Source organism: Bombina bombina, chromosome 4 (assembly GCF_027579735.1).
Source record: "Bombina bombina isolate aBomBom1 chromosome 4, aBomBom1.pri, whole genome shotgun sequence".
Classification (NCBI taxonomy): Eukaryota; Metazoa; Chordata; class Amphibia; order Anura; family Bombinatoridae; genus Bombina; species Bombina bombina.
The window spans coordinates 894475712-894499726 of record NC_069502.1 but is presented as its reverse complement, the minus strand read 5'-3'; the positions used below and the strand labels follow the sequence as shown (position 1 = coordinate 894499726).

General features: G+C 43.0%; 1 protein-coding gene across 1 annotated transcript in view; it reads left to right on the top strand.

Moving 5' to 3' along the window:
* The window catches only part of RGS17 (regulator of G protein signaling 17), a 258855-nt gene that overhangs the window by 189467 nt on the left and 45373 nt on the right, over positions 1 to 24015 (top strand). Inside the window, exon 5 of the mRNA XM_053711810.1 lies at positions 1108 to 1194. Within this exon, the coding sequence (XP_053567785.1) occupies positions 1108 to 1194 (87 nt within the window). The remainder of the gene's footprint in view (positions 1 to 1107; positions 1195 to 24015) is intronic.

Sequence of the window (24015 nt, the reverse complement as noted above, 5' to 3'; positions counted from 1 at the left end):
GGTTAAGAAGTATGATTTGTTTTGCTTATGAGACTGCTGGACAGCAGCCTCCTTAGAGAATTACGGCTCATTCCACTAGAGCTGTCTCCTCATCTTGGGCTTTCAAAAATTAAGCTTCAGTGGAACAGATTTGCAAGGTGGCAACATGGTCCTCTTTGGATACTTTTTCCAAATTTTTAAAATTTGATACTTTTGCCTCGGCTGATGCCTCTGTTTAGGTCCTCCTGCCTTTTTCTCCCTCCCTGTTCATTCCTCATACCCAAGTCCTCTAGCTTGGGTATTGGTTCCCACTAGTAATTGGAATTACGTAGTGGACGTTCCATTTCATAGGAAAGAAAACAAAATTAATGCTTACCTGATAAATTTCTTTCTTACTGGACATGGAGAGTCCACAACCCCGCCCTCTTTTTAATTATAATTCAGCATTTTTTTTTAGTAAACCTCAGGCACCTCTATATCCTTGTGTTTTCTTCTTTTTCCATTTTCCTTCGGCTGAAAGACTGGGGATTATGTGTAAGGGAAGTTAAACTTAACAGCTTTGCTGGGTGCTCTTTGCCTCCTCCTGCTGGCCAAGAGTTGAATATCCTATTAGTAATTGGATTGATGTCGTGGATTTGTCTGAAAAGAAAGAAATTTATCAGGTAAGCATAAATTTAGTTTTTTATAAGTAAAAGATAAAATTAAATATGACTTACTTCTTGGTGTTACCCTAGTGAAAACAAACTTGTGTTCGAGAATATCCTACTTATTTACAGAAGGGTTTGACAAATCCATAGAGCCATATCGTTTAAGTTTAGTTCAGGCTTTTTGTTCCCTATATAAAATTGTTCCCTAGCGCCTAAATAAATATAATGGCTCATTAGTACTCTGGGTGGTTTTATAAAAATTAAGCAGCTTCAATCTACAGAATCATAAACATTTCAAAATATGATTCATACTATAGCCTTCAAATATGCCATCAAAATGATGTTTTATTAGTATGTGCCAATTGCTAATTATACTATATAGTATGGAAAGTCAATTCTCGAAATACATTGACTATGTCATCTTTTTAGTTAAATTGCTTGACTTTCTCTAGACAAAATAAAGTGTTGTACTACATTGCAGCCTCACTGTTAGGAATGAAGAGAGAGGAGAACATGGAAGACCAACACACACAACAAAATTGGAGAATATACAGGTTGTAGAAGAATGGTAAGTTACTGATTCATTTGTTATAATTAAAAAAAAAAATGCTTAGTGGGCTATAAAAGAGCAATATTGAAATGTACTAAGGTATTAGAGCATTTACAGTATCGTTTGCCTATAACAAGTAGTTTAACCCATGCTAACACAGTAGAAATACCGCTAGTGACTTGCAGAGCACTGCTGGCCTCAAGCCAGAAACGCTGCTGATCCAATTAGCAGCTCTAGTCACACGACTTATATGTGGAACTATTGCTCCTGATTGGATCAGTGGTGTTTTCTGTGAGTCCCAGGCAGTATTTCTATTGTGTGTTTAACTCTTTTGTGGGGGGTTAACACATAGCAGCCTTGGGTCAATAGTCATAAAATGCAATGCTCTAACTATCATGCTCCTTTAATTAGATTCCAATTAATAATTTTAAATACAACTACAAAAATATTTTTATATTTTCAAACTTGTCCATTGAAAATGCAATCTTAATTGGGATGCAAATTAGCCATTTTCTGTTGATGATCAAACTGATATATTTTTTTCTCTTTTCAGACAAAACAGTTTCTAGAATTACACAGGGCAAAACTGTTCAGTGTTCAATATATTCTATATTCAAATAAAAGTTTTTTTTTTGTATTAATTATACTTAATTTGTAAGTGATCTTGGGAATGACTAGAAATCCCTTTCAAAATAAAAGTCTCCATTTAATATAACATGATTATTGCTTCAAAATACCAACGTGTATTAAACAAATTATATATCAGATAGAAGCTCCCACTGGCTTTATAAAATGCTAAATGAATGATCTAAACATACATTAATTACCACCCTGGAACATTTGTTACAAATTATCTTTCCAACAGTGCAGATCAAAGAAATATTTGTAATTATGACACAATAGTACTGAACATTTAGAACATAGGAATGTCTTCTTGGATTTTAAAATTATATGAAATTGAGCCCATTAAATTCAAAGAATAAAAGTAATTATGGATGTTTTTATAGATAAAACAAAGATAATTTGCTTTCATTTATACCAGATGATGTCCTTTCATTATATCAAAGTATTGATCTTTTTAATATATATAGTATTTTCAATAGTTCTTATGTTAGTGCTTGTTTCTTGTTTTTTCTCATTTTATTTTTTTTATTTTGTAGAAATGTTTTCTATGTGTGTTTGTCAAAATTTTGAATTGACTAAACCATTGGTTTTAATCTAAATATATACTTTCAAAACAATCAAGTCAATGCATTATCTTAGCCCACCTAGCTATCATTTACTAAGTAGGAGCTCCCTCTCCAGGGGGGCAGGAACAGAAATGCACCATGCCCATTTTAACTAAATATAAAGAGATACCCCCCTTGTCATTCCTAGTTCTGTACATCTTAGGGTGGACGGAGCTAGGTTCCCCTTTCCTAGGTACCTTAACGTGTGGTTATCTTCCACCATAGTTGCTGCTTTTTAGGCCCTGTGTTCCGGGTTATCCTGGCCTATAGGAGGCAGCGGTACCTCCTTGCTGTTTGTGTCAACTGACGCTCCAGGTATTCCAAAGGTTACTTTCTATGGGTGCCGCCATTATTCCCAGAAGTGCACCATTGACCCGCGGCTAGGTTCAGGGGTTACGTGGGCGTCTCTTAAATGTTTGCTAGGCCAGGAGGGCCTTTGTTTGTAACAAAGTTCAGTAGTGGTCTTCTGATGCACTGTGCCTATGGAGCTGTAAGTCCTGAAGGCTGGGGTTAAGCAGCCAAGCAATTTTCTATATAAGCCTAATGATGCTGAGTGTTTTCCTGTACCTGATGCTGAAAGCTCTGATTTAGAATTTGAGAAATACATTTCCAATGTGCCTTTCTCCAACATAGGTGTGTCCGGTCCACGGCGTCATCCTTACTTGTGGGATATTCTCTTCCCCAACAGGAAATGGCAAAGAGCCCAGCAAAGCTGGTCACATGATCCCTCCTAGGCTCCGCCTACCCCAGTCATTCTCTTTGCCGTTGTACAGGCAACATCTCCACGGAGATGGCTTAGAGTTTTTTAGTGTTTAACTGTAGTTTTTATTATTCAATCAAGAGTTTGTTATTTTGAAATAGTGCTGGTATGTACTATTTACTCAGAAACAGAAAAGAGATGAAGATTTCTGTTTGTATGAGGAAAATGATTTTAGCAACCGTAACAAAAATCCATGGCTGTTCCACACAGGACTGTTGAGAGCAATTAACTTCAGTTGGGGGAACAGTGTGCAGTCTCTTGCTGCTTGAGGTATGACACATTCTAACAAGACGATGTAATGCTGGAAGCTGTCATTTTCCCTATGGGATCCGGTAAGCCATGTTTATTACGATCGTAAATAAGGGCTTCACAAGGGCTTATTAAGACTGTAGACTTTTTCTGGGCTAAATCGATTCATTATTAACACATATTTAGCCTTGAGGAATCATTTTATCTGGGTATTTTGATATAATAATATCGGCAGGCACTGTATTAGACACCTTATTCCTTAGGGGCTTTCCCAAAGCTTAAGCAGAGCCTCATTTTCGCGCCGGTGTGGCGCACTTGTTTTTGAGAGGCATGGCATGCAGTCGCATGTGAGAGGAGCTCTGGTACTTAGAAAAGACTTTCTGAAGGCGTCATTTGGTATCGTATTCCCCTTTGGGCTTGGTTGGGTCTCAGCAAAGCAGATACCAGGGACTGTAAAGGGGTTAAAGTTTAAAACGGCTCCGGTTCCGTTATTTTAAGGGTTAAAGCTTCCAAATTTGGTGTGCAATACTTTTAAGGCTTTAAGACACTGTGGTGAAAATTTGGTGAATTTTGAACAATTCCTTCATGTTTTTTCGCAATTGCAGTAATAAAGTGTGTTCAGTTTAAAATTTAAAGTGACAGTAACGGTTTTATTTTAAAACGTTTTTTGTACTTTGTTATTAAGTTTATGCCTGTTTAACATGTCTGAACTACCAGATAGACTGTGTTCTGAATGTGGGGAAGCCAGAATTCCTATTCATTTAAATAAATGTGATTTATGTGATAATGACAATGATGCCCAAGATGATTCCTCAAGTGAGGGGAGTAAGCATGGTACTGCATCATTCCCTCCTTCGTCTACACGAGTCTTGCCCACTCAGGAGGCCCCTAGTACATCTAGCGCGCCAATACTCCTTACTATGCAACAATTAACGGCTGTAATGGATAATTCTGTCAAAAACATTTTAGCCAAAATGAACCCTTGTCAGCGTAAGCGTGGCTGCTCTGTTTTAGTTACTGAAGAGCATGACGACGCTGATATTAATATCTCTGAAGGGCCCCTAACCCAGTCTGATGGGGCCAGGGAGGTTTTGTCTGAGGGAGAAATTACTGATTCAGGGAACATTTCTCAACAGGCTGAACCTGATGTGATTGCATTTAAATTTAAGTGGGAACATCTCCGCATTCTGCTTAAGGAGGTATTATCCACTCTGGATGATTGTGAAAAGTTGGTCATCCCAGAGAAACTATGTAAAATGGACAAGTTCCTAGAGGTGCCGGGGCTCCCAGAAGCTTTTCCTATACCCAAGCGGGTGGCGGACATTGTTAATAAAGAATGGGAAAGGCCCGGTATTCCTTTCGTCCCTCCCCCCATATTTAAAAAATTGTTTCCTATGGTCGACCCCAGAAAGGACTTATGGCAGACAGTCCCCAAGGTCGAGGGAGCGGTTTCCACTTTAAACAAACGCACCACTATACCCATAGAGGATAGTTGTGCTTTCAAAGATCCTATGGATAAAAAATTAGAAGGTTTGCTTAAAAAGATGTTTGTTCAGCAGGGTTACCTTCTACAACCAATTTCATGCATTGTCCCTGTCGCTACAGCCGCATGTTTCTGGTTCGATGAACTGACAAAGGCGCTCGATAGTGATTCTCCTCCTTATGAGGAGATTATGGACAGAATCAATGCTCTCAAATTGGCTAATTCTTTCACCCTAGACGCCACTTTGCAATTGGCTAGGTTAGCGGCTAAGAATTCTGGGTTTGCTATTGTGGCGCGCAGAGCGCTTTGGTTGAAATCTTGGTCGGCTGATGCGTCTTCCAAGAACAAGCTACTAAACATTCCTTTCAAGGGGAAAACGCTGTTTGGCCCTGACTTGAAAGAGATTATCTCTGATATCACTGGGGGTAAGGGCCACGCCCTTCCTCAGGATCGGCCTTTCAAGGCAAAAAATAGACCTAATTTTCGTCCCTTTCGTAAAAACGGACCAGCCCAAAGTGCTACTTCCTCTAAGCAAGAGGGTAATACTTCTCAAGCCAAGCCAGCTTGGAGACCAATGCAAGGCTGGAACAAGGGAAAGCAGGCCAAGAAACCTGCCACTGCTACCAAGACAGCATGAAATGTTGGCCCCCGATCCGGGACCGGATCTGGTGGGGGGCAGACTCTCTCTCTTCGCTCAGGCTTGGGCAAGAGATGTTCTGGATCCTTGGGCGCTAGAAATAGTCTCCCAAGGTTATCTTCTGGAATTCAAGGGACTTCCCCCAAGGGGGAGGTTCCACAGGTCTCAGTTGTCTTCAGACCACATAAAAAGACAGGCGTTCTTACATTGTGTAGAAGACCTGTTAAAAATGGGAGTGATTCATCCTGTTCCATTAAGAGAACAAGGGATGGGGTTCTACTCCAATCTGTTCATAGTTCCCAAAAAAGAGGGAACGTTCAGACCAATCTTAGATCTCAAGATCTTAAACAAGTTTCTCAAGGTTCCATCGTTCAAGATGGAAACCATTCGAACTATTCTTCCTTCCATCCAGGAAGGTCAATTCATGACCACGGTGGATTTAAAGGATGCGTATCTACATATTCCTATCCACAAGGAACATCATCGGTTCCTAAGGTTCGCATTCCTGGACAAACATTACCAGTTCGTGGCGCTTCCTTTCGGATTAGCCACTGCTCCAAGGATTTTCACAAAGGTACTAGGGTCCCTTCTAGCTGTGCTACGACCAAGGGGCGTTGCGGTAGTACCTTACTTGGACGACATTCTGATTCAAGCGTCGTCCCTTCCTCAAGCAAAGGCTCACACGGACATCGTCCTGGCCTTTCTCAGATCTCACGGATGGAAAGTGAACGTGGAAAAGAGTTCTCTATCCCCGTCAACAAGGGTTCCCTTCTTGGGAACAATTATAGACTCCTTAGAAATGAGGATTTTTCTGACAGAGGCCAGAAAAACAAAACTTCTAGACTCTTGTCGGATACTTCATTCCGTTCCTCTTCCTTCCATAGCTCAGTGCATGGAAGTGATCGGGTTGATGGTAGCGGCAATGGACATAGTTCCTTTTGCGCGCATTCATCTAAGACCATTACAACTGTGCATGCTCAGTCAGTGGAATGGGGACTATACAGACTTGTCTCCGAAGATACAAGTAAATCAGAGGACCAGAGACTCACTCCGTTGGTGGCTGTCCCTGGACAACCTGTCACAAGGGATGACATTCCGCAGACCAGAGTGGGTCATTGTCACGACCGACGCCAGTCTGATGGGCTGGGGCGCGGTCTGGGGATCCCTGAAAGCTCAGGGTCTTTGGTCTCGGGAAGAATCTCTTCTACCGATAAATATTCTGGAACTGAGAGCGATATTCAATGCTCTCAAGGCTTGGCCTCAGCTAGCGAGGACCAAGTTCATACGGTTTCAATCAGACAACATGACAACTGTTGCGTACATCAACCATCAGGGGGGAACAAGGAGTTCCCTAGCGATGGAAGAAGTGACCAAAATCATTCTATGGGCGGAGTCTCACTCCTGCCACCTGTCTGCTATCCACATCCCAGGAGTGGAAAATTGGGAAGCGGATTTTCTGAGTCGTCAGACATTGCATCCGGGGGAGTGGGAACTCCATCCGGAAATCTTTGCCCAAGTCACTCACCTGTGGGGCATTCCAGACATGGATCTGATGGCCTCTCGTCAGAACTTCAAAGTTCCTTGCTACGGGTCCAGATCCAGGGATCCCAAGGCGGCTCTAGTGGATGCACTAGTAGCACCTTGGACCTTCAAACTAGCTTATGTGTTCCCGCCATTTCCTCTCATCCCCAGGCTGGTAGCCAGGATCAATCAGGAGAGGGCGTCGGTGATCTTGATAGCTCCTGCGTGGCCACGCAGGACTTGGTATGCAGATCTGGTGAATATGTCATCGGCTCCACCTTGGAAGCTACCTTTGAGACGAGACCTTCTTGTTCAGGGTCCGTTCGAACATCCGAATCTGGTTTCACTCCAGCTGACTGCTTGGAGATTGAACGCTTGATTTTATCGAAGCGAGGATTCTCAGATTCTGTTATCGATACTCTTGTTCAGGCCAGAAAGCCTGTAACTAGAAAGATTTACCACAAAATTTGGAAAAAATATATCTGTTGGTGTGAATCTAAAGGATTCCCTTGGGACAAGGTTAAGATTCCTAGGATTCTATCCTTCCTTCAAGAAGGATTGGAAAAAGGATTATCTGCAAGTTCCCTGAAGGGACAGATTTCTGCCTTGTCGGTGTTACTTCACAAAAAGCTGGCAGCTGTGCCAGATGTTCAAGCTTTTGTTCAGGCTCTGGTTAGAATCAAGCCTGTTTACAAACCTTTGACTCCTCCTTGGAGTCTCAATTTAGTTCTTTCAGTTCTTCAGGGGGTTCCGTTTGAACCCTTGCATTCCGTTGATATTAAATTATTATCTTGGAAAGTTTTGTTTTTAGTTGCAATTTCTTCTGCCAGAAGAGTTTCAGAATTATCTGCTCTGCAGTGTTCTCCTCCTTATCTGGTGTTCCATGCAGATAAGGTGGTTTTACGTACTAAACCTGGTTTTCTTCCAAAGGTTGTTTCTAACAAAAACATTAACCAGGAGATTATCGTACCTTCTCTGTGTCCGAAACCAGTTTCAAAGAAGGAACGTTTGTTGCACAATTTGGATGTTGTTCGCGCTCTAAAATTCTATTTAGATGCTACAAAGGATTTTAGACAAACATCTTCCTTGTTTGTTGTTTATTCCGGTAAAAGGAGAGGTCAAAAAGCAACTTCTACCTCTCTCTCTTTTTGGATTAAAAGCATCATCAGATTGGCTTACGAGACTGCCGGACGGCAGCCTCCCGAAAGAATCACAGATCATTCCACTAGGGCTGTGGCTTCCACATGGGCCTTCAAGAACGAGGCTTCTGTTGATCAGATATGTAGGGCAGCGACTTGGTCTTCACTGCACACTTTTACCAAATTTTACAAGTTTGATACTTTTGCTTCTTCTGAGGCTATTTTTGGGAGAAAGGTTTTGCAAGCCGTGGTGCCTTCCATTTAGGTGACCTGATTTGCTCCCTCCCTTCATCCGTGTCCTAAAGCTTTGGTATTGGTTCCCACAAGTAAGGATGACGCCGTGGACCGGACACACCTATGTTGGAGAAAACAGAATTTATGTTTACCTGATAAATTACTTTCTCCAACGGTGTGTCCGGTCCACGGCCCGCCCTGGTTTTTTTAATCAGGTCTGATATTTTATTTTCTTTAACTACAGTCACCACGGTACCATATGGTTTCTCCTATGCAAATATTCCTCCTTAACGTCGGTCGAATGACTGGGGTAGGCGGAGCCTAGGAGGGATCATGTGACCAGCTTTGCTGGGCTCTTTGCCATTTCCTGTTGGGGAAGAGAATATCCCACAAGTAAGGATGACGCCGTGGACCGGACACACCGTTGGAGAAAGTAATTTATCAGGTAAACATAAATTCTGTTTTCTTTCTTAAGACACAGTGAGTCCACGGATCATCAATTACTGTTGGGAATATCACTCCTAGCCAGCAAAGCTGTTAAGTATCACTTCCCTTCCCACAACCCCTAGTCATTCTCCTTGCCTTCAGTGGAAGAAGAAGGTGAAGTTTTAGGTGTCTGTTTAAGATTTCTTCTACCAAGAATTTTTTATTTTGGAAGCCTGGGCAGGTTTGCTCTGATCTTCCCTGACAAACTGGGTCTAGCTGTACTCAACGTTAGTCTCTTCAGTAGGGCTGTGGTAGCTTTCAAGCAGTTAGGAACTTGTGAGGTGGGCCTCTGTCAGGGTTCCTTTAAGTCTCCTGTGGAATCAACAGAAATAGTTCAAATAAGTTTGTATAAGATGTAACTGTAGGTTTGTACACCTTTAAGTAATTCCTAATTTGTATGTAGCTAGCAATAAACACCCAAGAATCATTGCTTTGAATCAGAGTGAATAAAGTAAGCTTTAATATACTTAATGGAGAGTTAAACACTATGTCACAGAGTGGTTTAAACAACTCCTTATTAAGCTTAAAGAGGAATATATTCTCAACTACCTTTAACTATAAAAAGTCTGATGATGTCTTTAAGAAGACAGAGTAGTTAATAAGTAATGTGAGACAAATTGTTACTGTAACAGCGCAATGTTGTACAGGTTAAATGAGGATTACACAGACTGGAACATGACATAGTTACTAGTATATACCTAGGAGGAGTATCTTGAGCTCAGAGGGTAAGTAGTCCAGAGATGCACGCTACAGAGGAGCGTGTAGGATCCTCCTTGAAGACTTTGTTGACAGGAACCAGAAGACAGTAATGCTGAAATGTAATCAGCTTCAATAGAACAGCTGACAGACAAGGAAGCTGGATGCGTCTGAACTGCTGCGTGACAGCTGAAAACTCACTTGTAGATGGAATTAGAGAGCTGCTTACAAACAATCCTTGAAGTTGTAATAATTTAGGCAGGAGGTTTACTTAATCCACTTATGTGTTAAATGAAAGCGTAGCTGAAGCAGCAAGATTCTCTCAGGAAGGAAAATCAGGAAACAGGACCTGGAACCCACTAACAGTTCAAGATAGAAAACTGTTAGTGAATGAAATTACCAAGCAATGTGCAATAATAGGAGGAGTCTTAAATACAGGTTGCTGCAAGTTGCTTGAGTAGAATTAAAGGTATATACACAGCAGCAGACTGTCTAGGAAATTCTTAAAGGGGAACACACACATATATACAAGGAAACTGTCACAGCATCACTCAGATTTCCTAACTTATTGCTGACAATATGTAAAAAGCCAGAGTAGGCTTACTCTGTCCTTTTTGTGATCCACAGGTCTCTGTGAAGAGCGGCTTCCTCTCATACCAGGTGAGCTGTCCTCCTGCCCAGCCCGGCACGGGTGGTAAAGGATCCTTTCTGCCTCAAGACAGGAAGAACAAATCGAAAGGACGTCAGAGTAATTTTCGTTCCTTTCGTAACTTCAGAGGTAAGGCTTCCACCGCCGCTACCAAGCAGGATCAGTCCAAGCCTTCTTGGAAGCCCAGTCAGTATTGGGACAAGGGGAAGCAATCTAAAAAACCCGCAGCTGAATCTAAGTTAGCATGAAGGGTTTGCCCCCGATCCGGGATCGGATCAAGTGGGGGGCAGACTCTCTCAGTTCTCGCAAGCTTGGGAATGAGATGTCCCGGACCCATGGGCAGTGGATATAGTTTCCCAGGGGTACAAGTTAGAATTCAAGACTTTTCCTCCAAGGGTCAGTTTCCACCTCTCAAGATTATCTGTAGACCAGAAAAAAAGAGAGACATTCTTGAAATGTGTTCAGAATCTTTCCCTCTTGGGAGTGATAGTTCCAGTTCCAAGTCAGGGTCTCAGTTTTTACTCCACCCTGTTTGTGGTTCCCAAAAAAGAGGGAACCTTTCAGCCCATTCTAGATCTAAAGCTACTAAACAAATTCCTCAGAGTGCCGTCCTTCAAGATGGAGACTATACGTTCCATTCTTCCTCTGATTCAAGAAAGTCAATTCATTAAGACCATAGACTTGAAGGATGCGTACCTGCACGTTCCCATTCACAGGGATCATCACAAATATCTGAGGTTTGCCTATCTAGACAAACATTACTGATTTGTAGCACTGCCACTTGGTCTCGCCACAACTCCCAGAAATTTCTCAAAGTTCCTGGGAGCTCTGTAGTTAATCAGGAAATTGTTGTTCCTTCTCTCTGTCCTAATCCTTCTTCTCATAAAGAATGATTGTTGCACAACGTAGACGTTGTGTGGGCTCTTAAAGGTCCTGGGAGCTCTGCTGGCCGTAATTCGGTCTCGGAGTCTTGCTGTGGCACCTTATCTGGATGACATTCTGGTTCAGATGCTATCCTTACAACTAGCAGAATCCCATACAAAGATCTTGTTGGCATTTCTTGGTTGGAAAATCAATATGTCGAAAAGTTATCTTGTTCCATCTAAAAGAGTGACCTTCCTAGGAACCATATTAGACTCTCTGTCTATGAAATTTTTTATGACGGAGGTCAGAAGAGCCAAGATTCAGGAAGGCCTTGAGAAGTTGTTATCTGTCAGTACCCTCAAGGGTCAGATTTCTGCTCTATCCATTCTGCTGCACAAGCATCTGGCAGACATGCCGGATGTACAATCCTTTTGTCAGGCCCTGGTCAGAATCAGGTTGCTCCTCCCTGGAGCCTTAACCTTGTTCTTAAAGATTTACAACAGGCTCGGTTTGAGCCTATGCATTCCATAGATATTAAGTTATTATCTTGGAAGGTTTTGTTTCTTACTGCTATTTCTTCTGTTCTGAGGGTTTCTGAACTCTCAGCCTTTCAGTGTGATTCTCCTTATCTCATATTTCATGCGGATAAGGCAATTCTCCGTACCAAGTTTGGTTGTCTTCCTAAGGTGGTTTCGGACAGAAATATTAATCAGGAAATTGTTGTTCCTTCTCTCTGTCCTAATCCTTCTTCTCATAAAGAATGATTGTTGCACAACTTAGACATTGTGTGGGCTCTCAAAGGTCCTGGGAGCTCTGCTGTTGGTAATTTGGTCTCGGAATCTTTCTGTGGCACCTTATCTGGACGACATTCTGGTTCAGGTGCTATCCTTACAACTAGCAGAATCCCATACAAAGATCTTGTTGGCATTTCTTCCTTCCCACCGTTAGAAAATCAATATGGAGAAAAGTTCTCTTGTTCCATCTACAAGAGTGACCTTCCTAGGAACCATTATAGACTCTCTGTCTATTAAAATTTTTATGATGGAGGTCAGAAGAGCCAAGATTCTGTCTGCTTGTCTGTCACTACAAGCGGCGACATGACCATCAGTGGCCCAATTGCTCAGTTCCATTTGAGACCTCTGCAGCTATGCATGCTCACTCAGTCGAATGGGAATTATACAGATGTATTTTAGAAAATAGTTCTGGATCAATCAACAAGGGACTCCCTACCCTGGTGGCTGTCGCAAAAACATTTGTCACAGGGGACGTGTTTTCAGAGACCCTCTTGGGTAATTGTGACTACAGATGCCAGCCTGTTGGGTTGGGGAGCAGTCTGGGACTTGTTGAAGGCGCAGGGACTTTGGTCTCAGGAGGAATCTGCTCTACCCATAAACATTTTGAAGTTGAGAGCGATCTTTAATGCCTTGACGGCTTGGCCTCAGCAGGCCTTAGCACAATCTATCAGGTTCCAGACGGACAACATAACCTCAGTGGCCTACATCACCCACCAAGGGGGAACTCGGAGTTCCTTAGCCATGAAGGAAGTGACTTGGATCATCTAGTGGGCTATCTGCCATCCACATTCCAGGAGTAGACAATTGGGAAACGGATTTTCAGAGCAGACTTTCCATCCTTGGGATTGGGAACTCCATCCGGAAGTGTTCTCCAGGTTAACAACCAAATGGGGGTTACCAGAATTGGATCTGATGGTGTCTCTTCAGAGCACCAAGCTCCCAAAGTACAGTTTGAGGTTGATAAAACCTCAAGCCTTTCTGATAGATGCTCTGGCAGTTCCTTGGAACTTCAGGTTGGCATATCTCTTTCCTCTGTTTGCTGTCCTCTGTTTGCTGGCCTCGCAGGATCTGGTATGCAGATCTCATAGAGATGTGATCTCTGCCTGATTTTAGCTAAACATGAATTTTCCTATTCAGTCATGGAGACCATGATTCAGGCTTGAAAGCCTGTCACTAGAAAGATTTACCATAAGATATGGCGTAAATATCTTTATTGGTGTGAGTCTAAAGGATTTTCTTGGAGTAAAGTCAGGATCCCAAGGATCTTATCTTTTCACCAGGAAGGCCTCGAGAAGGGGTTATCTGTCAGTACCCTCAAGGGAGAGATTTCTGCTCTATCCATTCTGCTGCACAAGCGTCTGGCAGACTTGCCGGATGTACAATCCTTTTGTCAGGCCCTGGTCAGAATCAGGTTGCTCCTCCCTGGAGCCTTAACCTTGTTCTTAAAGTTTTACAACAGGCTCGGTTTGAGCCTATGCATTCCATAGATATTAAGTTATTATCTTGGAAGGTTTTGTTTCTTACTGCTATTTCTTCTGCTCTGAGGGTTTCTGAACTCTTACCTTTGCAGTGTGATTCTCCTTATCTCATATTTCATGCAGATAAGGCAGTTCTCCGTACCAGGTTTGGCTTTCTTCCTAAGATGGTTTCGTACAGAAATATTAATCAGGAAATTGTTGTTCCTTCTCTCTGTCCTAATCCTTCTTCTCATAAAGAATGATTGTTGCACAACTTAGACATTGTGCGGGCTCTTAAATTCTATCTGCAGGCTACAAAGGACTTTAGTCAGTCTTCTGTATAGTTTGTTTGCTTTTCTGGAAATCGTAAGTGTCAGAAAGCTACGGCCACTTCTCTTTCTCTCTAGTTGAGAAGTGTTATTCATATGACTTATGAGACTGCTGGACAGCATTCTCCTGAGAGAATTACAGCTCACTCCACTAGGGCTCTGTCTTCCTGGGCCTTCAAGGATGAGACCTCTGTAGAACAGATCTATACGGCTGCGACTTGGTCTTCTTTGCACACTTTTTCTAAATTCTATAAATTTGTGTCAGGGTGCCAGGAATCAGACTGAGACGAGAAGTTCAAAAATAATCACACCTTTATTAATAGCAAAAAATTATAAAAAGTCCACAAGTCAAATAACAAGCCAGGAGTCAAAACCAGAGCTGGTAGTCAGACGAGCCGAGTCAGGAGCCAAAGCGAATAGTCAGACGAGCAGGAATCAGGAACAAGGAAAACAGCAGAGTCAGGAACAAGCCAAGGATCAGGAACCAGGAAGAACGTCAGGCAGCCGGGTAATACACAGGAACGCTCACAAACAGGTCTGAGACAATGCAAAGGCAAAGCATACTGAACAGAGGCCCTTTAAATAATAAGTGATGACACTTATTCTGAGACTGCATCCTGTCTCACATGGATGATGCACACCAGTCTGGCCATAAAAGGAAGTGCAGGAATTGAGCAGCATCCCCCACAATGCACCATAGTCAGGAAGAGAGGTGAGTAAAATGGTTGCCAGCAGCACATGGCAAACATAACAGGGAAAAAACCCTGACAGTACCCTCCCCTCAATGACCCCTCCCCCGCGGGAGGACAAAAGGCTTATTGGGTAAAGGAGCCCGTAAGGCACGGAGGAGGGCGGGAGCATAAACATCAGAGGAGGGAACCCAAGAACACTCCTCCTGGACCGTAGCCTCTCCAGTGAACCAAATACTGTACACGGCCCCTGGACATACGAGAGTCAATAATGCTACTGACCTCATACTCCTCAAGGGTGTCAACAAAGATAGGACGGGGACGAGGCAACACAGTGGTAAACCGATTACAAACCAATGGTTTCAAGAGGGAGACATGAAAAACATTGGAGATGCGCATAGCAGGAGGAAGGTCAAGAGCTTAAGCCACAGGATTAACCCGTCGGAGTATTCAAAAAGGACCAACATAACGGGGAGCCAATTTATTGGAAGGCACACGGAGGTTCAAGTTGCGGGAGGACAGCCAAACTCTCTCACCAACCTGGTAGGAAGGTGCGGGCAGACGCCTATGATCAGCCTGGATCTTTTGGCGCTGCATAGGCAATCCTGAATCTGCACCCACGTGGAACGGAGTTGCCGGAGATGCTCCTCCAAAGCCGGAATACCCTGAGACATGAATGAATCGGGCAACAAGGATGGTTGAGACCCATAATTCGCCATGAATGGGGATATCTTGGAGGAAGCATTAATAGCACTATTACGAGCAAACTCTGCCCAAGGTAACAGTTCAGACCAATTATTGTGGTGATCTGAGACATAGCAAGGGAGGAACTGTTCTAGAGCTAGATTAGACAGTTCCGCAGCCCCATTGGATTGAGGGTGATATGCCGAGGAGAAGGAAAGCTGGATCCCCATTTGAGCATAAAAGGAACGCCAAAATCTGGAGACAAACTGGCTACCCCGGTCCGACACTATCTTCTTGGGTAACCCATGTAAACGGAAGACCTCCCGGGCAAAAATTGAAGCAAGCTCCTGAGCGGTAGGCAGCTTCATCAAGGGAATGCAATGTGACATTTTAGAAAAACGGTCAACCACCATAAGGATAATAGTATTGCCATTGGAAACAGGGAGCTCGACATTGAAGTCCATGGAAAGATGTGTCCAAGGACGCTCACCATTAGCAATAGGTTGAAGAAGACCCACAGGAAGACGTTGAGGAGTCTTATTCTGTGCACAAACTGAGCAGGAGGCAACATACACAGCAACATCAGAACGAAGACCTGGCCACCAGAATTGTCGAGTGACAGACCAAATCATTTGGTTCTTGCCTGGGTTACCTGCGGCTTTAGGATAGTGGTAAGTGTGCAAAAGTTTAGTTAGAAGATTCAGAGGAACAAAACACTTACCACTAGGTTTCTCAGGAGGTGCATTGGTTTGTGCAGCCAGGATCTCCTCCCCCAAGGGAGAAGTCAAATTAGTACGTATGGTAGCAAAATTATGGTCAGGAGGTATAACAGGAGTAGGTACAGACTCCTCCTTGGACAGAGGCGAAATTGTTGAGAGAGGGCATCAGCCCTAACATTACTACCAGGCAGGTAGGAGACCACATAATTAAACCGAGACACCCATCTGGCCTGTCGGGGTGACAAACGTTTTGCTTCAGATAGATAAGTTAAATTCTTGTGGTCAGTAAGAATGAGCACTGGCACGCTAGTACCCTCAAGAAGATGCCTCCATTCCTTAAGTGCCCAAATTATGGCCAATAATTCCCTGTCGCCAATTTCATAATTGCACTCCGCTTGAGACAATTTCTTAGAGAAGAAACCACACGGATGCAAGGAACCGTCAGGCGTAGGGCGTTGAGACAAGAGGGCACCTACTCCAGTCTCAGACGCATCGACCTCAAGAACGAAAGGTAGGACAGGGTTAGGATGAGCCAGAACTGGAGTGGCAGCAAAGGCAGTTTTAAGACTATCAAAGGCCTTAATGGCAGTAGGTGACCAATGGAGTGGATCATTCTCTTTACGGGTCATGTCTGTTATAGGTTTGACCAATGAAGAAAAGTTTTTAATAAACTTTCTATAGTAATTGGCGAAACCCAAAAAACGCTGAATAGAAAGAAGACCTACTGGGCGAGGCCACTGCAGAACTGCAGATAACTTGTCAGGATCCATGGAGAACCCTTCAACGGAGATAACATAACCTAGGCAAGTTACTTGAGTCTTATGGAACTCACATTTCTCAGGTTTACAAAACAGGCCGTTCTCACATAGTCTCTGAAGAACCCATGTAACATCAGAACGATGAGCCTCAAGTGTGGGTGAGTGTATGAGGATGTCGTCTAAGTACACCACAACACACTGTTGCAACATATCTCGTAGGACATCATTAATAAATTCCTGAAAAAACAGCTGGAGCATTACATAGGCCAAAGGGCATTACAAGATACTCATAATGCCCGCTCCTTGTGTTAAATTCTGTTTTCCATTCGTGGCCCTCCTTAATCCTAACAAGATTGTACGCTCCTCTCAAATCAAGTTTAGTAAAGACTGTAGCTCCCTTGAGGCGGTCAAAGAGTTCCGTAATAAGCGGAATAGGGTAAGCATTCTTAATGGTAAGACGATTAAGACCCATATAATCAATACATGATCTTAACTCGCCACCCTTTTTCTTCACAAAGAAGAAGCCAGCCCCTGCAGGGGAGCAGGATTTGCAGATGATCCCCCGTGACAGAGCATCGGCAACATACTCCTCCATAGCACAATTCTCTGCAACAGATAGAGGGTACACCCGGCCCCGAGGAGGAATAGCTCCGGGTTGCAGGTCTATGTCACAATCGTAAGACCGGTGAGGAGGCAACGTACCGGCACGCACCTTGTCAAACACGTCTAGGAACTCTCGGTACTCCTCTGGCAATTGAGAAACTGAAGAAGTGAACAAGACTTTAACTGGATTCCGAAGACAAGTGGAAATACATTGCTTGGACCACGACAAAATTTCGGACCTGCGCCAGTCGTGACTGGGATTGTGCTTTTGGAGCCAGGGATAACCCAGAACAACCGGAAAATGCGGAGAGTTTATCACCTGGAACTGGAGGGTTGCAAAATGGAGAGCTCCAACAGCCATGGACAACGGAGCAGTTTCGTGAGTAACGAGTGCGGGCTTAAGGGGCCTGCCATCAATGGCCTCAATAGCAAGCGGAACGGACCGAGGCAAAACAGGAATGGAGTGCTTTGATACAAAAGCACTGTCAATGAAATAGCCCGCAGCACCGGAGTCAACAAGAGCCTGGGTGACTATGGAGGAGTCCACCCAGGAAAGGACAACCATGACCAAAGGTTTCTCCTTAAGCGGTTCCGGGGACGAGGATAAACCACCCAAGGTCTGCCCCCGACAGGACCTTAGGTGTGAATGTTTCCCGGCCGTATAGGACAAGACTTCAAAAGGTGGCCCTGTAACCCACAATAGAGGCAGAGCCCCTCCCTCCTCCTAAAGGCCCTCTCCGGAGAGACGCGTGAATCCCAGCTGCATCGGCTCAGCAGTATCTGGTGACTCGGGACCAGGAGGCATGGGAGTAGAGGGAGGCATGGGTGGGAACGAACACGTAGGGAGGCTTCCGCAAGCGCTCCTTGAAAGAGGGCCTCTCTCTGAGTCTGATGTCAATTAGGATCTAAAAAGACACCAATGCCTCGAGATCCTCTGGTAAATCTCTGGCAGCAACTTTGTCTTTAATCGCATTAGAGAGCCCATGAAAGAAGTCGGCAACAAGGGCTTCATTGTTCTAATCTACCTCTGCGGCAAGCGTACGGAACTCAATAGCATACTGAGCAACAGATCTTGTACCTTGCTGAATGGACATGAGTCGTTTAGCAGTAGAGGAGGAGCGAGCCGGAATATCAAATACCCTTCGAAAGGAGGCCACAAATTCAGGGTAATTTGAAATCACGGGTTTATTAGTCTCCCACAAGGGATTAGCCCAGGCAAGAGCTGTGTCAGAGAGTAACGAGATGAGAAATCCCACCTTAGCTCTGTCAGAGGGAAACGCCTGAGGTAACATCTCAAAGTAAATGCCCACCTGGTTCAAAAACCCTTTGTACTGAATAGGATCGCTTCCATATCGCTGAGGAAGAGGTGCAGAACCGGACATGCTCCTGGTAGGCATAGGTGCAGCAGCGGAAACAGGAGCAGCCATAACTTGCGGGACACTTTGGTCCAAATATGCAGTGCGAGTCAGCAGGGTTTGCAGGGCTAGTGCAGTGATCCTGTACATCCATCCTAGAAATGATGGCAGGTAAAGGTGGATTATTAGCACTATCAGGATTCATGGCCTTTGCGTAATGTCAGGGTGCCAGGAATCAGACTGAGATGAGAAGTGCAAAAATAATCACACCAGGAATCAAAACTAGAGCTGGTAGTCAGACGAGCCGAGTCAGGAGCCAAAGCAAATAGTCAGACGAGCCAGAATCAGGAACAAGGAAAACAGCAGAGTCAGGAACAAGCCACGGGATCAGGAACCAGGAAGAACGTCAGGCAGCCAGGTAATACACAGGAACTCTCACAAACAGGTCTGAGACAATGCAAAGGCAAAGTATACTGAACAGAGGCCCTTTAAATAATAAGTGATGACATCACAATTCTGAGACCGCATCCTGTCTCACATGGATGATGCACACCAGTCTGACCAAAAAAGGAAGTGCAGGAATTGAGCAGCATCCCCCACAATGCACCATAGTCAGGACGAGAGGTGAGTAAAATGGGTGCCAGCAGCACATGGCAAACACAACATGGAAAAAACCCTGACAATTTGATACTTTTGCCTCGGCTGAGGCTTCTTTTGGGAGAAAGGTTCTGCAAGCAGTGGTGCCTTCTGTTTAGGTTATCTGTCTTGCTCTCCCTTATCATCTGTGTCCTCTAGCGTGGGTATTGATTCCCAACAGTGATTGATGATCCGTGGATTTACCATGTCTTAAGAAAGAAAACAAAATGTTTGCTTACCTGATAAATTTATGTATTTCTTGACACAGTGAGTTCATGGCCCTTGTTTTCAGACAGTTTTTTTATATAAACCTCAGGCATCTCCACACCTTGTGTTATTTCCTTTCTCTCCTTTTCCTTTGATCGAATGATTGGGGGTTGTGGGAAGGGAAGTGATACTTAAGAGCTTTGCTGTGGTGCTCTTTTCCTCTGCCTGCTGGCCAGGAGTGATATTCCCAACAGTAATTGATGATCCGTGGACTCACTGTGTCAAGAAATAAATACATTTATCAGGTAATCATAAATGTTGTTTTTTCACCTGTTCACCTGTTCCTGCAGAGTTTATTGCTTATGTCTGATAGACTTTGGGTCTGCAGAATTTGCCTACTACCTCATATGATTGGTATGATTCTAAATCATCTGCTTCTATTGAATGTCCTGTTTCTGATGCTATCAAGCAAATATTTTCATCTGAATTTGCAAAACTAGAAAAGCAGATGTTGGTTCCTGAGAAAATTGCGACTAATTTTCCTTTACCTAAAGATATTTACAAAAGGATTTTCTTTGCCTACTAAAGTAGATGCAATGGATTAGAAAATTGACTTTAACTTAAAGAGGTCTTTTTTTGTTAGAAGGTGCCATGTTTCACTCAATCTTATCCATGTTTTCAGTCATTAAAGCTGCAGAAAATTGTCCCTCCTCCTTTCAAGATAATCTACCCTCTTTAGATGACGAACACATGATTACATAATTTTACGCTGATATTGGTCACTTGATACATTTTTATTCTGAAGCTAAATGTGTTTAAATGCAAAGAATATGGTTACTACCAATCTGGTCAGAATAGAACTTTGGTTAAGACATCGGGAGGCACATTTGGCATCCAAATGTAATCTTTTAAATCTGCAGTTTGATCCTACTATGTTTTTAAGAAGACTCTGGAAAATTTAGAGGCCTATTTATCAAGCCGTCAACTGCAAATACGCTGGAATTCCACAGCGTAATTGTGGCAAGCTTGATTCGGCCTAGTTGTCAAAGCCTACAGACCGGCAAAAGTTGAAATTTGTGACGTAACATACGATCCACCAGTTTCAATCCGACACAGATCGATGCTTATGTCATTACAGATGTTCCGAATACAAATTCGGCACTATCTGACACCGTTTGCAAGTTATCAAATTTCTAACAGGTACGCTCGCCACTATTCCGGCCCTGCATACCTGTTTTTTAATCCGCCACCCTGCAGGCCGCGGATGCCATAGGAATCAATGGGAGTCTGAAAGCAGCGAAAGCTTATGTTCGATGCTGCCAAATATAACATTGATTTATATGGTAGAAAACCAGTAACATTTACACCTAACACCCTAACATAAATCCCGAGTCTAAACACCCCTAATCTGCCGACCCAACACCGCGCCACTAAATAAAGTTATTAACCCCTATTCCGCTGCTCTCGGACCCCACCGCAACTGTAATAAAATTATTAAGCCCTGGCCTCCCACATCACTACCATTAACTAAACCTATTAACCCGTAAACCTAACAACCAGCTAACTTTACATTAAAATTACTTCATCCCTATCTTATAATAAATTAACTTACCTGTAGAATTAAATTAAACTATATTAAACTATTAATTAACCTACCCTTACTATTATACTAGAATTAAAGGGAAACTTCATTCTACGTTGACCATCGTAAGAAGAGGAGCTCTGTGCCGGATGTCTTGAAGATGGACCCGCTCCGCGCCGGATGGATAAAGATAGAAGATGCGTCTGGATGAAGACTTCTGCTGGCTTCAATGAAGACTTCGGCCTGCTTGGATGAAGACTTCTGCCGCTTGGATGAGGATGGATGTCCGGTCTTCAAAAACTGTAAGTGGATCGTCGGGGGTTAGTGTTAGGTTTCTTTAAGGGTTTATTGGGTGGGTTTTATTTTTAGAGTAGGGTCTGGGCAGTAAAATAGCTAAATGCCCTTTTAAGGGCAGTGCCCATACAAATGCCCTTTTCAGGGCAATGGGGAGCTTAGCTTTTTTAGATAGGCTTTTTATTTGGGGGGGTTGGTTGTGTGGGTGGTGGGTTTTACTGTTGAGGGGGTGTTTTTTTTTTTTTTTTTTTTTTACAGGTAAAAGAGCTGATTTCTTTGTGGCAATTACCCGCAAAAGGCCCATTGGTAGTTTATTGTAGGCTAGGTTTTTTTTTTTTATTTTGGCAGGGTTTTTTTTTTATTTTGATAGGGCTGTTAGATTAGGTGTAAATCTTTTTTATTTTTGATACTGTGGTTTTTTATTTTTTGTAACTTAGTGTTTATTTTTTTGTAATTTAGAAATTTTTAATTGTAGATTTAAATAATTTGAGTAGGGTTAGGTTTTTAAATATGTAATATAGTTAATTTAATTAATAGTTTAATATAGTTTAATGTAATTTTAGTATAATACTTAGGGTAGGTTAATTAATAGTTTAATATAGTTTAATGTAATTTTAGTATAATAGTTAGGGTAGGTTAATTAATTGTATAATATAGTTTAATTTAATTCTTCAGGTAAGTTTTAACTTATTATAAGGTAGGGTTGAGGTAATTTTAATGTAAAGTTAGCGGGTTGTTAGGTTTAGGGGTTAATAGCTTAATTTAGTTTATGGCGACGTGGGGGGCTGGCGGTTTAGGGGTTAATAGGTTTAGTAAGTGGTAGTGATGTGGGAGGCCAGGGGTTTAGGGGTTAATACATTTATTTAGTGGCGGTGGGTCCGGGAGCGGCGGGATAGGGGTTAATACTTTTATTTAGTTGCGGTGGGGTCGGGGAGCGGCGGGATAGGGGTTAATACATTTATTTAGTTGCAGCAGGGTCCAGGAGCGGCGGGATAGGGGTTAATAACTTTATTTAGGTTGCGAAGGGGTCTGGGAGCTGCGGGATAGGGGTTAATAACTTTATTTAGGTTGCGGTGGGTTCCGGGAGCGGCGGGATAGGGTTTAATAACTTTATTTAGGTTGCGGTGGGGTCCGGGAGTGGCAGGATAGGGGTTAATAACTTTATTTAGGTTGCAGTGGGGTCCGGGAGTGGTGGGATAGGGGTTAATAACTTTATTTAGGTTGCGGTGGGGTCCGGGAGTGGCGGGATAGGGGTTAAACATTTTAGTGGCGGTGTTTAGAGACAGGGTATAAATAAAGTTAGTAAAAAGCCGAATAGCAGCGAGATTGATGACTGTTAGTTAACAACAGTCCACTGCTCATCACCCCGTACTTGGTGCGCTGCTTTTTGTCGGCTTTTTTATATAAATATGGAGATTGTATTCAGGTCTGCAGCCACGATGTTAGGCGAGCGTATTGGTGCCGGCGAATGCAGCATAGTTGATGGCTTGATAAATAGGCCTCCTAATCTCTAAGAGATCTGGGAGGAAGAATTCTTTTTTACCCTAGGATTCTAAATCAAGAAAATCTTCCACACATTATTTTTGTCAGAGAGCACAAGCCAGTGCCTCCAGAAATACAGTTTCTAAAAAATCCTATCAATCCCAATCTTAGAAGCCCTTAATTTCCACAAGAGGGGAATTTAGAGGAAGGTCTATTCCAGGACAACCTTCAAAGTCACAATTACGATTTCTCCTCCTAAACAGTTCAGTTCCTGTGGGAGCTCGCTTAGTTAAGTTCTTTCATATTTGGGGGCATATTTATCAAGCTCCGTATGGAACTTGAAGCCTCGTGTTTCTGGCGAGTCTTCAGGCTCGCCAGAAACACAAGTTATGAAGCAGCGGTCTAAAGAACGCTGCTCCATAACCTGTCCGCCTGCTCTGAGGTGGCGGGCCGAGATTGCTGGAAATTAACCAGATCCAATACGATCGGGGTGATTGACACCCCCTGCTAGCGGCAGTCTGCATGGGGGTGGTGTTGCACCAGCAGTTCATAAGAACTGCTGGTGCAATGATAAATGCAGAGAGCGTATGCTGTCGGCATTTATCGATGTGTGGCAGACATGATTCGCAATATCGATCATGTCCGCTCGCACCTTACTAAATAGGCCCCTTGGCCTCAACATATCCAAGATCCCTGGGTACTAAAGATTGTAACCATAGGATACAGGCTAGAATTCAAGAAATAGATATTTGGTAAGTAAGAAAACTGTGTAAATTAATTCCTTTAAAATAAATTGTTGCCTGCCCCAGTCTTCCTTAACCTTATGTTCAAAGATAGTGTAGCTGCAGATTTGGCAGTGCTGTGTCGCTTCGGGAACCTGGCTGAATATTTATACTTCTTGCTTTTCCGGTCACATCAATCATTTTAACCTCCAAAAGATAATATTCCAAAATAGTTTAGTAATGTCACACAATGGATAGAACAAAAGGAAGATACTCACAAGATTCAAAACGAAAATAATAAAGTTACCTTATATGCTTTTTATTTGCTCTTGATAAAGGCAATATAATTGCTTAAACACATACACCTTTGAAGTATTGTTTTTTAAATAAATTTAACCGGGCTGTATTTTATCGCTGTCTTGATGGTCATTCTTTTTTTTTTTTTAATCTTGTGAGTGTCTTCCATTGGTTCTATCCATTGTGTGACGTTACTACACTATTTTGGATTATTATCTTTTGGAGGGTGAAGTGATTGACTTGAACGAAAAAGCAAGAAGGGACACAGCGCCGCCGAATCTGCA